Source organism: Morchella importuna, assembly GCF_003444635.1.
Source record: "Morchella importuna strain M04M26 chromosome Unknown Morimp01GS034, whole genome shotgun sequence".
Classification (NCBI taxonomy): Eukaryota; Fungi; Ascomycota; class Pezizomycetes; order Pezizales; family Morchellaceae; genus Morchella; species Morchella importuna.
The window spans coordinates 373,160-390,473 of NW_025763431.1; the positions used below are offsets into that span (position 1 = coordinate 373,160).

Here is a 17,314-nt window from a genome sequence, read left to right on the forward strand (position 1 = left end):
TTGGAAGAGTACTAGACGAGTGGTGTTAGATTGCGACATGTTGATCTTGGATTATATTTTTCATACGTATCTCCAGTAATTTGCACAGTACATGAGCCGCGCCGCAGCCGAAAACAAGATAAGAGGGTCGCATCAAGCAGTCTATGGCTTTGGTGCATCCAAGTAGTAATTGAATAGAGTTAATTAGCCATGTGTGGATTGAACTGTTTGTTATCATGCATTACACGGGTCCCCCAGACCCCGGTGAACCGAATATCATAATTTCTGTATTAAATTAGTTAGTTTTACAATCCTAAACAGCTTTTTGACACTAGCAAGATTCCATACTTGCTGTTCTTTGTAGTAAAGCCTATCATATAAAAGGTGTTCAGCCGATTTGATGTTGACTTGCATAGACATGCATATTGAGGGGGGGGAAAGGTTTCTAGAGAAAGCTAGATATCACCATGTCGACCGCCAGAGTCGACGTTTGAAAGATAGGCTTGGGGATACATGCCGGGAGATCTGTGTGAAAACGTGAGTTGTACGTTGTAGACGGTATACTCGTTATCGAAGTTTTAAGTGCACCACAATGATTAAATAAAAATGAAGAAATCTAGAGTTGACTGATCATACCTCAGTGCACACAATGAATTATCAATCGATTAATCAATCATATCTCGATCTCTGCATTGGAGAGATTGCTGGAGCTAGCGTATTGTAGCTACATATACATGTAGTTTCCAAATTTGCCCCGATTGCTGGCCGTGATTTCCATTGACACGTCGTTGTACTTACTTTTTTATTTTATTTTTGTTATCACTTGCAATTAAAAAAAAATTAGCTCTAGCCCGGTGCCCCTTCGAAAGAGATGGGCGAAAGCTAGACGGCCGTTAATGGAAATACGTGTATACATACTTTGCGTCTTCAAATTGCTCAGCTAGGAGCACAAGGACTAACGAATTGGTGGCGAGTATATGCGAGTGACTTCTTGTGATCAAAGTTTACTCAGGTGCGCATGACATGTGGTTGCGGTATACTGAGTTATCCGGTTAATTTTTGCTGCCTTGTTTAATTTAGTTGAGCCTTCTTGTATACATGTACGTATTACTTTAGGCTCGCGTATGCGTTGACCGCGGATGACTCATGTTTGTGTTGAGTCCGAAGAATTAAAAGCACAACTCATTAGCTGTAGCCAGCCGCGGTTCACAGCTCGGAATAAAGCTCCGGAAATGACTTATTGTGATCAATGGCAAGGCTATGCCGACCGTAAATTTAAACCACGGAGGCGTTAGATAGAAGAAGGAATTCTGAACGTTCCGGACCGGGCGACAAATAGCTGAAGTAGTAGTTGAAGTCTGTAAGAAGTTACTGTGGACGATAGCGATCAATACGAATGTAGACAATGTTGGGGCTGATAGGTATGCGTGCCAAGCATAGTTATCATAAAGTACATCTATGGCCCCCGACCGCGTTTTCTCGGTAGACTCTCCACGACGGCTTTGAGTACCCACCAGAAGCCTCTAGCTTCTTTCAGGCTATCCGCACCCTTCCCTTCTCCCTCCTGTATCGTAACGATTAGCAAAGTGTCTTGTCGCTTGTCAGACATCTAACCATTCTCAACGCCCTCCCAGAGATCTGGCATCGACAACGCAAGAGGCAAGAAGTAAAATTCGCGTCGTGCAGCGTCCTTATTCACGTGAGCCACTTTGCCTGCACCGCAAACTCTTGTTAACTCGGAACCCCCATAAAGGCGCGCCATTTTGTTGCGACAGCAGAATAGAAACTTTAGACGTTGAAGAGGAGGATCCACAACTATGGCTGGGGGAACACCCCATGCGGACGTTTATGCTGCAAGGCTGGGTGACAGCACTCTAGGTCTGTTTTGCGCTGCAAACGATGAAAACCGGTGTGCGGTGGCTAATGAAATGGAGAATAGATGTCAAACTCAAGCTTCAGATAGCAGGCGAGCTTCGGGATTCAATCGACGTATTCACCCATGTCCCTACGGAATACACAAAATTTCTTCAAAAGCTTATGCCCGTGTTTTTCACGATACTTAATGGGCAACCGGTGTTTATATCTACATCACCTGACCAGGTTAGCAATTGACACTTTGTACCTGATTCGCACATTTCATCTGACAAAAATAAAATACAGAAACTACGAAATATCATACTAGATACAATTCATCGATTTCCATTCTCGCCGATAGAAGCTCTGGAGCCATACGCGGTCGATTTAATGACCCTTTTAATGAATCTTGTCAAGACAGAAAATGAAGACAACGCCGTTCTTTGCATGAAGACAATCATTGACTTTCAACGAAATTACCAGAAGCAGCTCACCGAAAAGGTCCAGCCCTTTCTAGACCTGATCCAGGAGATGTTCTACATGATGCCGAAAGCTGTCAAAGAGACTTTTGATAACCCATCTTCAACGACCGGGGGAACACCAGGAATGCCAGGTACTCCAGGGAACACTGGGCAAAACTTCCAAAGCCCAAGACCAATGTCACCGATGAATGCAGGCCAGGACCCAGGAGCCGACCCCCAACAGCCAACTAAGATGCTAGTCAAAGGAATGCAGAGTTTCAAGGTGCTGGCAGAGTGTCCTATCATCGTTGTAAGCTTGTTTCAGGCCCACCGGTCTTGTGTACACAAGAACGTGAAACTCTTCGTACCATTGATACAAGACATGCTGCAACTGCAAGCAGGGCCTCAAGAGGAAGCTCACAAGCACGCAAAGGCCAAAGGTGAGGTTTTTACAGGTGTCAGTCCTGCTATAAAAAATAGAGTGGCATTCGGCGAGTTTATAACGGCCCAGGTTAAGGTAGGAATATACCTTTCTTAACAATGAAAAAGGCTAATGGGGACTTGCAGACGATGAGCTTTTTGGCATATGTTCTTCGAGTTTACGCACAACAACTTCAAGACTTTTTACCCAAGCTCCCGGAGATTGTGGTAAGGCTGTTAAAGGACTGCCCCCGTGAGAGATCAGGAGCACGAAAAGAACTTTTGGTGGCCACACGGCATATCATAAATTTCAACTTCCGGAAGATCTTCTTGAATAAAATCGATGAGCTTCTCGATGAGAGGGTCCTGATAGGCGATGGATTAACAGTCTATGAAACCATGAGGTATACCCCCAAATAACTATGAATATCTTAGTCGGAAGCTAAAGCCTATATTAGACCTCTAGCCTATAGCATGCTTGCGGATTTGATACACCATGTTCGTGACTCTCTTGGTCGCGAGCAAATAGGGAGAACAGTTGAAGTGTACACCAAAAATCTCCATGATAACTTTCCAGGAACAAGTTTTCAGACTATGAGCGCAAAACTTTTGCTAAACCTGGCAGAGTTCATTGCGAAATTAGAAGACAAACAAGAGGGTAAGGCGGGCATTTTCGAATCCTTAGTTTTTTTGTACTGATCTTCGTGTACTCAGCCCGACATTTTCTCATAATGATACTTGACGCAATTGCCGAGAAGTTTAAAGCTATGAACAGACAATATGAAAATGCGGTGAAGCAAAGCCGACTCAACGCCCTCACCAAGGAAGAAGGGAACTCGGAAGAACCTTCGACAGACTTGGCCGCCCCTGCAAAGAGAGAAGAATATGACGAAATCGATATTTTTCTGGCAACCCCCATCAAAACCTCAAATCCAAAAGAGCGAGGTGCAGATCCTGTTTCAGGCAAGTATTTATTCTTCACTTATGTCTTTTATTTTACATATACTGACTACAATCGCCCTCAGACAACAAGTTTCTGTTTAAGAACTTGATGAATGGGCTAAAAAGTATGTTATTTGCACTACGATCGTGTAACCCTCCTGCGAAGAATAACGAAAACAATCCTCAAAACTGGAATGAGGTGGCGTATGGGTTCAGTGCCGAAGAAGTAAATATCATTATCAAGTTATTTAGGGAAGGTGCAAGGGTTTTCAAGTATTATGGCGTTGAATACGAGTCAAAACCTTCAGATCCCAACACATCGCCGGTAGAGTTTCTTACGAACCACTTTATGGTTCCGAGCGGGAAAGAGGAGAAAGAGTTGCTTGAGACATTTGCGACTGTTTTCCACTGTATCGACCCAGCAACTTTCCATGAAGTATTTCATTCAGAGATTCCACATCTCTATGAAATGATGTTTGAACATACAGCTCTTTTACACGTGCCACAGTTCTTTTTGGCCAGCGAGGCAACCTCACCAAGCTTCTGTGGGATGCTTCTTCAATTCTTGATGGATCATATTGAGGAGGTGGGAACTAGCGATACCAGGAAATCACAAATATTACTTAGACTTTTCAAGTTATCCTTCATGGCGGTCACACTTTTCTCTAACCAGAACGAGCAAGTTCTACTACCCCACGTCAGCAAGATTGTTCTAAAGTCTATCAGTTTATCGACTACAGCAGAAGAGCCGATGAATTATTTCTTACTCCTTAGATCACTATTCCGAAGCATTGGCGGTGGAAGGTTTGAACATCTATATAAGGAAATCCTACCTCTTTTGGAAGTACTCCTGGAAGTTTTGAATACACTTCTCATATCTGCTCGGAACATCGTACAACGAGATCTCTATGTTGAGCTTTGTCTTACAGTCCCCGCCCGCCTCAGCAATTTACTCCCTCATCTCAGCTTCCTAATGAAACCATTGGTTGTGGCATTGAGGGCAGGACATGAGTTGGTCAGCCAAGGACTAAGGACGTTGGAACTGTGCGTGGACAATTTGACGGCAGATTATCTTGATCCAATCATGGCACCTGTCATTGATGACCTGATGGCCGCTCTTTGGGACCACCTCAAACCATTACCGTATAGCCACGTTCACAGTCATACAACCATGCGAATTCTAGGTAAGCTTGGCGGCAGGAATCGTCGGTTTCTGACGCACCCGCCACCTCTACCATTTAAGCTATATGCAGATGATGCATGTAGCGTTAATATCAGATTACATGGAGCACCGGGGGAGCGTGCATTCCCTATTTTGTCTGCGGTTGATCTTGCTATTGAGAGGCTATTCGACATGAAACCTCCGAAGTCCGACCAGGATAAAGCTACAGATACATTCTACAAACATCAATCTCTACGTTTGCTTAGTGCCAATTTAAAGCTTTTCATTGGTTATGATCAACTACCCGAGGACTTTGCGCAATTGGTCCGGATACAGGCAAACGATCTTGCCGCAGGGTCCACAGATCTAGCCGCTGCGGTTATTGTGCCGTCAGACCGGAATAAGCCAGTTTTCAAGAAGCATGATCAAGAGGCAACACTTCGGAAATTATTGAGATCTATTATCCATGCGGTTTCTATCCCACAGTTGGAGGAGGAGGCAATGGCTTTGACCTACGATGTTTGCCGTCACTTCACTATCTTGGAGCTGGGGAAATCTGTTACGGAAATGCGACAGAAGACGCAGCAGTTCATGGTGAATAGTGGTGAGGGTCCAATGCATTTAGATAGCCGAGTTTTGGCGGATGCTATAGCAGACTGCTTGTCCTCCGAGCACGCAGCAGTTAGGGAGACGGCGAAGAAGGCGATGAAGGTCATCTACGATACTGCTGCTACTCTCTTTGGATCAAACGAGATGGTGCACAAGCTCCCATTCTTCCAATGGCTTGCAAAGACCTTTTGTCACTCTTGTTATGAAGAGGAGTGGTATCCAAAGTCCGGTGGGTGTTTAGGAATCCGGGCGCTTACGGAGGATCTAGATATGGGTGAAGCATGGATGGTGGAACGTCAACATGATTTCGTTCGGGCCTTATTATATGTTATTAAGGACATGCCACCGGACCTGCCAGCTAGTACCAGAGAATGTGCTCAGTCTACATTGGATCTGGTCCTAAGAAAATGCAATCAGAACGTTTCCAGGGAAGAAATCGGTACATATCACTCGAAAAGTTTTAACCTTTGCGCTTTGCTCATCTGCGAGATCTCGAATCCAAATAAACATGTCAGAGAAACAGCGCAAGCGTCATTTACCACTCTCTCCAATATTCTCGGGGTAGGCATTCATGCGTTAATGACACCGGTCAAGGAACGATTATTGACTCCAATTTTCAATAAACCTCTTCGTGCGCTCCCATTTGCTAGTCAGATAGGGTATATTGATGCCATCACTTTCTGTTTGAGCCTCCAGCCCGCATTCTTAGAGTTCAACGAAGAAATGAATCGTCTCATGATGGAAGCGCTCGCCCTTGCCGATGCTGATGATGATGCTCTGTCAAACAACCGGATACCAGAGCACAGGACTACTGAATCGGTCCTCAATCTTCGAGTCGTATGCATCAAACTGCTCTCAACCGCCATCACATATCAGGATTTTGCACAACCAGACAAGTCACACACAAGAGGTCGAATCATCGCTGTGTTTTTCAAGTCACTCTATTCGAAATCACACGAGGTCATAGAGGCAGCCAATTCTGGACTAAAGGGTGTTCTTGCACAAACTAACAAGCTTCCTAAAGATTTGTTGCAAAACGGTCTTCGCCCGATTCTAATGAATCTCTCGGATCCAAAGCGGTTGAATGTCGCAGGGTTGGAGGGTCTCGCAAGGCTACTAGAACTCTTGACAAACTACTTCAAGGTCGAAATCGGAAGTAGGCTACTGGACCATTTGAAGAACCTTGCGGAGCCCAATGTTCTACAGCAAACATCTTTCAAATTACTTGAGCAAAATCCAAATATCCGTGTCATTGCGTCGATCTTGAATATTTTCCACCTCCTACCACCCGCAGCGGTTCAGTTCTTGGAGGAAATGTTCAAAATCGTAATTGATTTAGAGGAAAAGCTTCGTCGGACTCAACATAGCCCCTTTCGTGCACCGCTACTCAAATTCGTGAATCGATATCCAGCTGAGACCTGGGGATTCATCAAACCGAAGATGACTGATCTGAGATATGGTAGGATTTTTTCTCAGTTATTAGCTGACGAATCCAGTGAAGCTATGCGAAATGTTGTGAGTTCAGATACCACAGGACTTCTTGGGGCAACAATCAACATTGAGGGAAAGACGGAAGAAGAAAGGTTCGTGGCACAAGTAAATGCGGTAAATATCGTTTACTCTATTGCTCGGCACCCTAGCAGTGCCGAGTGGTTAGTAAAAAACCGCGATTTGATGGAGAGACTATTGAGGGCTGGGGTGGAAATTAGGGAGAAGTTGAAGGAGGGGAAGGTACCTGTGCCGATCAGACTGGGGGTCGACCAGTCTTCAGAAACATTGCAGGAAATTTTTATGTTATATCTCACACATGCGGAGCAAGATTTGGAGTTTCTTTTTCATGTAAGACTCACATGTTCCTTTTTAGAGACGTGCTAACATTCTGTAGGTGATTGATGCACGGACATCCAATAAGCTCAAACGATCAAATGCTCTCACGCACTACATCTATACAAAAATCATTTGCGCGGGGTCTATCGAACACTGGAGGAACGTAATACACAGGTGCTTGGATTTGTACACTACCAAGGCTTCGACGCAAGATACCAAGACTTTCGCATTTCGCCATCTTGTCAACCCGATTTTAGCTATGGATGTTCAACGCGGGTCACTCCCAGTCAATGGCCAGAAACTTGTCGATAGGAACATGATTGAAGCCATACATGCAAAAATCTGGCGGCCTAATCTAGGCGATATTGGGGACGATGCATCTCCTGGTCTGGATCACTCAAGGATGGAATTGCTCCAAATGTCCGCTCTCCTTATCAAGGATCATAACTCTATACTGGCCGAGGCAAGGAAAGATGTGATTAAATTCGGATGGAATTACATCAAATTGGAGGATATTGTCAACAAACAGGCGGCATATGTCCTAATTGCCTTTTTTATAAAACACTACGACACTCCGTCAAAGATAGTGATTCAGATATATGTGGCTTTGCTCAAAGCTCATCAGCATGAAGGAAGAGCACTTGTTACGCAGGCATTAGAATTAATCGCCCCGGTGCTCAAGAAGAGGGTGCCCAATGTCAGCGATCCCAGATATCCTATTTGGGCGAGATGGCCGAGGAGAATTTTGTCGGAAGAAGGCCACAACCAGCAGCAGATGACGAATATTTTTCAATTCTTGGTAAAGCATGGGGATTTATTTTATGAGTCTAGGGAGCATTTTTTGAGCTGGATTGTTACATCATTACCAAAGTTGGTTTTGCATCTACCAAATCCGTCGACAGAGAACAAAAAGCTTTCCATCAACCTCATGATTCTTATTCGGGACTGGGAGAAACGACGATTTACCGAAATGCAAAGTCAAAGTCCTGACGCATCGCCCTCCCGTAAACGAAAGCTTCAGCAACCACCAAGTGACTCTCGGTCACCCTCGATAGGTGGCTCTCAGGGTATGGCGGGTAATACGGAGTACGCAGTAGCTCAGCCACTTCGTATCTTGGTGATTAAGCATCTCGTCACTTTCATTTGCAGTTTAAACGAAAAGTTCTCAACTAGTGATCTGTGCAGAAAAGCGTTGGGATTGCTAGCAGATTTCCTTGGGCCAGAATATTGGGGGGATCTTGAAATTGAACTGTTTCCGAAGATCATGGACCAGCATCTTGTCACAAATGATATCACTGAGGCCCAACACTTGCCCGGGTTTCTCAACGCTTTGCAGGTTCTGAGGGTCATCTTGGATCTCAAATCAGATGAATGGGTGATGCAACGCCTGCCAGAACTCCAGAGAATCTTAGAGAAATCATTGAGATCTGATCTGCCTGAAGTTCAGGAAAGCCTTCAGCCCGTTCTTGCTCGCGTGCTACAAGCTATTCCGGCGGAGAAGGAGGAAGGAGAAGAAGAGGAGGAGGACGTCAAAGACTCTCCGGCCACGGTATTCACAACTTTACTCACTACTATCGTCCAAGAAAATCTCAACACAAACTTGATGTCTAGCGTTCATATCCTGTGGACCCTCTCTCAAAAGCGACCTGCTGTTATTGACGATCATATTGCAGCTCTTATGAAAGCATTCCAAAAAATCGGGAAAGATCACCTTTCATCCACTGCAGCAACGCCAGGACAGTCCCTAGTCGTCAACCTGCCGAACTCGGTGAAACCGGAGCCAAACGCTGGTGGGAACTCTCAAGTTTTTGACGCGGAAACAACAACAAAGCTCCTTCGCATGGTGATTGATGTAGCTGCGTCTAGGGTTTCAGTTTTAGGGGATCAACGACGGCCATTTTTGAGTGTCATGGCACAATTGGTGGAAAAATCATCAAGTACAGAATTATGCACAAAGATTTTGGGAATTGTGAGGGATTGGGTATTTGGGTCTACGGAGTCTTTTCCAACTCTGAAAGAAAAGACGGCTGTTCTGTCAAAGATGCTCTCATTCGAGACACGACCTGATCCTATACTTTGCAGCAAGTTTTTGGATCTCGTTATTGACATCTATGAGAGTCCAGCTGTCAACAACACGGAACTGACCGTTCGCCTTGAGCATGCCTTCCTGGTTGGAACACGGGCGAAGGATGTTAATATGAGGAATCGATTTCTCCAAATCTTTGACCGGAGCCTTTCTAGGACAATTAGCAGCCGCATTAGTTTCGTTTTGGGTACACAAAATTGGGAGACGCTAGCCGATTCGTATTGGCTCAACCAAGCAACCCATTTACTTTTTGGATCTGTCGATATGGACACTCGGGTGGAGCTACACAGTGAGGATTTGAGAATTGCGACAGCCTCGTCTATATTCTCGACATATAACGCGGACTCAAGGAAAGATTCGCTTATGTTTGACGATAAATTTGAAGACCTTATGTATCGTCACAGAAAATTCTGCCAAAGTTTAGCTGAAGTCAAAGCAGGTGATATATTCCAACCAATTGCCCAACTTCAACATTTGGATGCATCGGTTGCCCACCAAATTTGGATCGCCCTCTTCCCGTTGTGTTGGTCTGCACTAGGCAAAGAGGACCGTCAAGATCTCTCGCGTGGCATTGTTGGACTTCTGGCCAAGGAGTGGCATCAACGTCAAATGGACAAAAGGCCTAATGTCATACAGAGTCTGCTTGAGGGGTGTGAGATAGCCAAGCCAAAATTCACATTGCCCCCGCATATGGTCAAGTTTCTTAGCAAGACGTATGATGCGTGGTATACGGCATTACATATGCTCGAAGATTCTGCCAACGTTCCGCCCATGGACAGCCCGATTGTTCGTGAGAGTAACTGTGATGCGCTTGCCGAGATGTATTCTGCAATCCAGGAAGAAGACTTGTTTTATGGTCTTTGGAGGCGTCGGGCCGAATACCTCGAAACCAATGCTGCCGTTTCCTTCGAGCAAAATGGCATGTGGGATAAGGCTCAACAAATGTATGAGAATGCACAAATCAAGGCACGAACTGGAGCGTTACCATTTTCAAACTCGGAGTACATGTTATGGGAAGATCACTGGGTATTGTGCGCTCAGAAGCTACAACAATGGGAAATCTTGAGCGAATTTGCAAAGCATGAAAACTACAACGACTTACTTCTAGAGTGCGGATGGAGATTACTTGAGAACTGGAATGGAATTGATGGTGAACGCATGGATCAGACTATCAAATCTTTGATGGACGCACCAACGCCTAGGCGCTTTTTCTTTGCTGCTTTCATGGCCTTGCAGAAGGTTCACCAGAAGACTGAGGTTCCTGCTGAGTTTTCAAGATTGTGTGATGAGGCAATTCAGCTCTCACTTCGAAAATGGCATAATCTGCCACGCCGAATCACCAATGCACACATACCCCTTTTGCAAGCATTCCAGCAATTGGTAGAACTTCATGATGCCAGCGTAATATACAGTAGCTTGTCAACAACAAATGCGCAGAACTTAGACGCGAAATCCCAAGAGCTCAAGCTTCTTCTGGGTACATGGAGAGACCGTTTACCGAACGTTTGGGACGATATCAATAGCTGGCATGACTTGGTCACTTGGAGACAGCATATCTTCCATTCAATCAACAACACTTACCTACCTCTTCTTCCAGTTCAGGCTCAAAGCGCGGGTGGTAACAGCAGCAACAATTCCTATGCCTACCGCGGATATCATGAGACTGCCTGGATAATCAATCGTTTTGCTCATGTTGCCCGCAAACACCAACTACCGGAAGTATGTATCAGCCAATTAAGCAAGATCTATACATTGCCGAACATCGAGATACAGGAAGCGTTCCTCAAACTCCGGGAGCAGGCTAAGTGCCATTACCAGAATCCCTTGGAACTTACGCAAGGTCTCGAGGTCATCAACAATACCAATTTGGGTTATTTTGGCGCTCAGCAAAAGGCCGAGTTCTATACATTAAAGGGTATGTTCTTGTCAAAGTTGAAGCAAAAAGAAGAAGCAAACGAGGCTTTCGGATTAGCTCTTTATCACGACCTGAAGCTTCCAAAAGCTTGGGCTGAATGGGGCTATTATAACGACTCTCTATTCAAAGAAACACCTGGGGAGATGCAGCCGGCAGGGAATGCTGTTAGTTGTTATCTCGAGGCTGCTGGCCTTTATAAAAGTGGAAAAGCAAGGAAACTATTGGGCAGAGTTCTTTGGCTGCTTAGTTTGGATGACGCTAGTGCCACGATATCTTCGGCATTCGATGCTTATAAAGGGGACACACCCGTGTGGTACTGGATTACTTACATTCCTCAGCTATTAACATCACTATCTCACAAGGAGGCTCGCCTTGCCCGGGGAATTTTGATCAAAATTGCAAAAAGCTATCCACAAGTAAGTTATGGAATTTACTCGAGATAAATACCCTGCTAATTGGTTCTAGGCACTTTACTTCCTTTTGCGTACCAGTCGAGAGGATTATCAAGTTATCAAAAAACAAACCGCTGCCGCTGCCGCATCCAATCGCGGGAAAGCAGGGTCCCCCATTGTTACACAGGCTACACCTCTTGTGCGTCAAGGCAGTGTTCCAAATGGCACAGATGCTGGAAGGGCATCCAGTCCCCAAGGAAACCAAAACGTTCAAACTCAAACAAACAGTGGGTTATCATCTTTCTATCCAATCCTATACTTGCTAACAAAATGTGAAGGTGCTGGATCGCCAATAGTCCCCAATGGACCAAGTGTCTCGTCTCCTGCTGCAGCAGTACCCAGCCCTCAGCCCCAGGTGAAACGCCTACCGTGGGAGTATGCCGAAGAGATCATGTCGGTTCTCAAGACAGCGTTCCCGCTTCTTGCGCTCTCAATGGAAACTATGGGTGACCAGATTCAAAAGTTTTTCAAGTGCCCTCCAGACGAAGACGCTTATCGCTTGATCGTAGCGCTTCTGAACGATGGCTTACAGGTAAGAAAGGCTAGCCTTGTTGATTTACCCACGCGTGACTTACCTCTTCAGTGGATCGCCCGTATAAACCCGTCACTTGATGACTCGAAACTGCCCCCTTCTACCGAATCGAATATCACACGATTTGCCGAAACGATCTTACCTGCCAATATTCGAGTCGCATTCGAGGCCGATTTCGTGAATGTGAAGCCCAATTTGTTCGCTTATATTGAGAGATTGCGAAAATGGAGGGACCGGTTTGAGGAGAAGTTGGATCGCAGACCGCCGTATCAAAATCTTGAGAATTACAGCCCGCATCTCAGTGAATTTAGGTTCCAGAAATTTGATGATGTCGAAGTCCCTGGTCAATATTTATTAGTAAGAATTAAATGCAATCCATCCTAACACACATCATTACTAACAAACTACAGCACAAGGACAACAATAAGGACTTTGTTCGTATCGACAGATTCCTCCCACGAGTAGATGTTGTTCGTGGGTATGGTGTTTGTCACAGGCGTTTGAAGCTCAGGGGACACGATGGTAGCGTACATGCATTCGCTATTCAACATCCTGCAGCCAGACACTGCCGTAGGGAGGAGAGGATACTCCAATTGTTCCGCATTTTCAATGGTGTTCTAAGTCGAAGAAAAGAAAGTCGTCGCCGAAACCTTGGTTTCCATCTTCCATTGATGGTTCCACTAGCACCTCATATTCGCATTGTTCAAGATGACTCCTCCTACATCTCACTCCAGGGAATATACGAAGATCATTGTCGACGAACAGGAATGAGTAAAGACGACCCATTGATCTTTTCTCTAAAGAAAGTCATTGCTTCGCTCGACCCCAGCAAACCTGCAACACAGCTTGTCAGCCCTAACATCAAATTGGAAATTTTTAACGCAATCCAGAAAGAGATGGTTCCTCAAGACGTTGCCCTTGAAGTAAGGCTTTTCCCTCTCTCTTTCCATTGTGTGCTTATGCTGATTATGATAGTTCTTATCCAAATCCTATCCTTCTTTTACCGAATTTTTCCTTTTCAGACGACAGTTCTGTTACCAATACGCCGCATTGACGTTCATGACTTACATAATGAGCATGAGCAATCGGTTTCCACATAAGATGTTCATCGCTAGAGAAACAGGCAATATTTGGGGTTCTGAGCTCATCCCTGCAATGGCGTCAACGAATGCCTTTTTCCACAACAATGAGACTGTTCCATTCCGTTTCACCCCCAATATACAAACCCTGATGGGACCAATTGCCATTGAAGGTATATTTTCTTGCGCTGTAATGGCAATTGCTCGCTGTCTCACAGAGCCTGAGGTATGAAGATTCTCAGACCTATATCCGCAGCTTACTCTAGACCGTCACTAACTTAATTCTAGTTCGAACTCGAACAACACCTCAGTGTCTTTGTGCGTGACGAGATGATTTTCTGGTTCACCCAGCAGCACCGTTCTGGACTCGGAGAACAACAGCTCCGTGAAAAAGTTCAAATGAACTCTGAGATTATTTGTAGAAGGGCAACATCTCTGGCACAGGCTGGGCAAGGAAACCTGCCTGCGAACCAAACCGTTATTGATCTTATCAATAAGGCCGCAAATCCTATAAATTTGGCGCAATTGGATAACCTTTGGATGCCTTATCTATAGGCAAACTTTATTTTTGTAGATGGGGTTGGGAAATAAAAGGATTTTTCGGGATACTTTCTTTCTTATTTGGTGTTTATGGCGTGTTAATTTTTAAAATTGTTTTTTTCCTATCTTTTTATCTTTCATTGGTTTCTTTGTTCCTCCTTCTTTTCCCTTTCTTTTCTTTATTTCTACGTATTTCTATAGTTTCTGCCCAAGGGCTCGGTGGGTTTCTTCTGGGGTTAATGATGGGAAAATTCTTGATGATAAAGACCGGGGGCGAATTTGTAACTTGATACTGGGATGGCTGTCTGCTTTATATTTTGCTTTTGCATTTCTTTTTGTACACCTGTGGCATTACTTTCCTGTTCCGTTTTGACTTGTTTACTTTACGTACGTAGCTATTGGCAATGATAGTATTCACTAGTATCTTTTTTGCCCTTTGAAAAGTGAAACCGTGACTTGAAATGTCTTATCTCTATCTAATCTAATCGAGTGACGAGTGATAGGAAACGATCCAGCGAACGTCCTTAAACCCTGCGCACGCCCATATATAAACACCTAATTCTATACACCTATATAATATATAGGCCTAACACACCCCGTACCATAAACTTGTGACAGTTCCCACTGCCAGCCCCATCGCCAACATGCCTGCTCCCTTCGGGTTCCTAACATACCTCCTATGTCCCCACCAAAACGCACCCATGTGGAATAAATTATACACTCCAATAGCCCTTACCACCAATCTTCGACTCTCAGGTATCTGTGAGAACAGTCCCTCCAGACACAGATACGACACTAGGGCCTCGCCCGAAGCCACCACTTGAACGAGTACCAGCGCGCTTGGGGACGGTGTACCCCCAAGCTTTGCGAGTGATGCCGATGGCGAGGTTAGATATAGGAGTGAAGACGTGGCAGAGACGAGGGATGTGAGCCCGAGGTATAGGTTCAGTGGTGTTGGCGCTATGAATAAACGGGCCCGGGGTCGGGGTGGTGGGTTAGCTATGCTTACCACTCTGGTAGTGGTAGTTGTTATACTAGAGGGGCGGCGTGAAGCCGAGGGAGAGCGAGAGGCCGGGGACAGACAGAAGATACAGAGTGTATTTAGGGGCTTCTGATTCGCGGGTTTGGGGTTTGGCTTGCCTGGTAATGATGAGGTTGCCATTTTCTCCGTTTATTTAGGAATTTGTTTATTTACAGTGTGGGCAGGTTGAGTCTTTAAGTATCTGCGGGGGGTGAGGTGTTTAAATTTTACGGGTAGGCAGGTACGTATGTAGGAGCGCGGGCTGTCAGAAACGTGGTTCTACGGCTGGCATTCGGTGTTTGGGATCGTTGGAGATTTGCAGTTTCAGGTGGTTGAAGGCTTCGCCCTTGTTATAGGTGGGAAGAAAGGAATTATTTTTTAACTTGACATTGACATGCATGATTCCTGCATGATCGATTCTACTCTAGACTGGTTTGTGGCAGGCGTGCAGCGGTTCATGCATCCGATCCAAACTTCAGAGCGAGTAGTAGAGAAACATATCAACTGTGTGCTGGAGCGAAACGGAAGTCCCGAGTAGTCGTAGCAAAATATGTTGGATTGGTTGATTCTAACTAATTCATATCAGGGACAATTGTAGTCAGCTAATGAAGTTCAGCCGTAACATACAATATGATAGGACAGCGATCATGAGCAGTATATAGATACAGCTACCTCAAAATACTCATTTTATAATGTTTATTAAAATAGGGGAGTGATTACCTGCATGTCTTCTTTTTTTGCAACCTGGAAATTCCTCCACCTGTTGATATATGTGTATTTAATTGCAATTAATGTTATTTATAGCAGAGCCGCAATATATAATTATTACCCGTGGTCTTTGGTTTTGACGTTCCCACGTATCAGGCATTGATATTGACAATTTATCAACATGTTAAAATGCCACAGATACATGTACCTTTAAAAACTAGCTTGTCCAGTAGTACACTTCGCCATAGTATAATTAAAACTTGTGTCTGTCCTGCGATCATTACCGTTGCCAAGTCAAGGTAACATCAAAACCGACGCGATGGCCTCTGCTAGCGCCCTGCCAAGCCTCAGGGTCTGACTAGTTTTAGTTGGGTTTTTTTTCTCTCGCAATCTGGCTCTGACTCTTTTTTCACACACAACGCCAACTGACAACGACCGACTTCATTGACATTATACACTGCCCCACATCTCATCCGTCCCACCCGCAAAACCTTGCCAAACCACAATAACAAGAAGATGACCACTCCCGGCTCTCCAGTTAAGAAGCGTCCGAGGACTCAGTCGCTCCCGTCGTTGCCTACGCTGACGGCTGAGCAGGCAGTGCCAATTGCTTCTGACGATAAGAGCACCAAGAGGCTCATTGTTGTGCTCGCTCAGGCATGCTTGGAAACCCATAAAATTTCCACCGGTGGCGCCAATGGCGGCGAAAAGTATGTTCTTCTTAACTCGGACGATCATATTGGTGTCCTCAAGAAAATGGGCCGGGACATCAGTGATGCCCGTCCAGATATTCTCCACCAGGTTTGTCCTTTACCCCTCCCGAATGTTTAGATAAATGGCTTTGTTTTTATCCTCTCATATGCATGAATCCTTGCGACTCCATGAGACTTGCAATTCCATGTATAAACAAGCAATAGATGGATGACTACTTTTGCTTGACTCCTGTTACTGGCGAGCGGTTCAACCCTCTCTGTCATGTGTAATTTGCTTCCCAAGCTAACGAGCACTTCCAACAAGTGTCTCCTAACCCTCCTCGACTCCCCTATCAACAAAGCTGGCAAGCTACAAGTCTACATTCAATCCTCTAAGGGCGTCCTCATTGAGGTCAATCCCGCTGTACGCATCCCGCGTACCTTCAAGCGTTTCGCGGGTCTCATGGTACAGCTACTCCATAAGCTTTCAATTCGCTCTACGAGCTCTTCGGAAAAGCTACTCAAGGTTATCAAAAACCCTGTCTCACAGTATCTCCCTCCTAATTGCCGAAAGGTCACCCTATCTTGGGAGGCTCCGGTCATGAACGTGAGGGAGTATATTGGTGGGTTGGGTGAAGAGGAGAGTATCTGTGTAGTTGTTGGAGCCATGGCGAAGGGTAAGGATGACTTTGCAGATGGCTGGGTGGATGAGAAGATTGGTGTGAGTAACTACTCGCTCTCGGCAAGTGTAGCTTGCAGTAAGTTTTGCCATGCAGCGGAAGACTGTTGGAATATCCAGTAAATGGAGAGATGTTCCTGCTTCTACTCCCTTGTCTTTCTCTTTTCATTTATATTCATTTTCAAGCTTCGGAAGCGTTTGATGAGAAACTTCTTTTTCATGTATTGTGTTAGTTTGGTTCCTTTCTTTACTCCCATCCTCCCCACCTTGTTTTACCCGAGAAATTCGGGCAGATCAGGCAGTTGCTGGGAGATTGATACTGGCGTTCAACAGGCAGTTTAGGAACCTGGTCTGTA

The 17,314-nt window shown here is 45.1% G+C and overlaps 3 protein-coding genes across 3 annotated transcripts; 2 read left to right on the forward strand and 1 right to left on the reverse strand.

Annotated features, from left to right (window-relative positions):
• Positions 1-1,796: 1,796 nt before the first annotated feature.
• LAJ45_09184 (uncharacterized protein) lies at positions 1,797-13,873 on the forward strand (the record flags this gene model as incomplete). Its single annotated transcript, XM_046118729.1, has 14 exons — positions 1,797-1,857; positions 1,919-2,079; positions 2,140-2,811; positions 2,862-3,118; positions 3,173-3,372; positions 3,429-3,677; positions 3,740-7,266; positions 7,313-11,671; positions 11,721-11,934; positions 11,986-12,239; positions 12,291-12,596; positions 12,650-13,162; positions 13,215-13,544; positions 13,607-13,873. 14 exons carry the CDS (start codon positions 1,797-1,799, stop codon positions 13,871-13,873), a joined length of 11,370 nt encoding a protein of 3,789 aa, XP_045968114.1.
• A 571-nt stretch (positions 13,874-14,444) lies between these two features.
• On the reverse strand, positions 14,445-15,020 carry LAJ45_09185 (uncharacterized protein; the record flags this gene model as incomplete). Its single annotated transcript, XM_046118730.1, has 2 exons — positions 14,445-14,818; positions 14,999-15,020. 2 exons carry the CDS (start codon positions 15,018-15,020, stop codon positions 14,445-14,447), a joined length of 396 nt encoding a protein of 131 aa, XP_045968115.1.
• A 1,083-nt stretch (positions 15,021-16,103) lies between these two features.
• On the forward strand, positions 16,104-17,081 carry LAJ45_09186 (uncharacterized protein; the record flags this gene model as incomplete). Its single annotated transcript, XM_046118731.1, has 3 exons — positions 16,104-16,124; positions 16,185-16,388; positions 16,605-17,081. The coding sequence occupies 3 exons, from the start codon at positions 16,104-16,106 to the stop codon at positions 17,079-17,081; spliced, it is 702 nt and encodes a 233-aa protein (XP_045968116.1).
• Between the last annotated feature and the right edge of the window lie 233 nt (positions 17,082-17,314).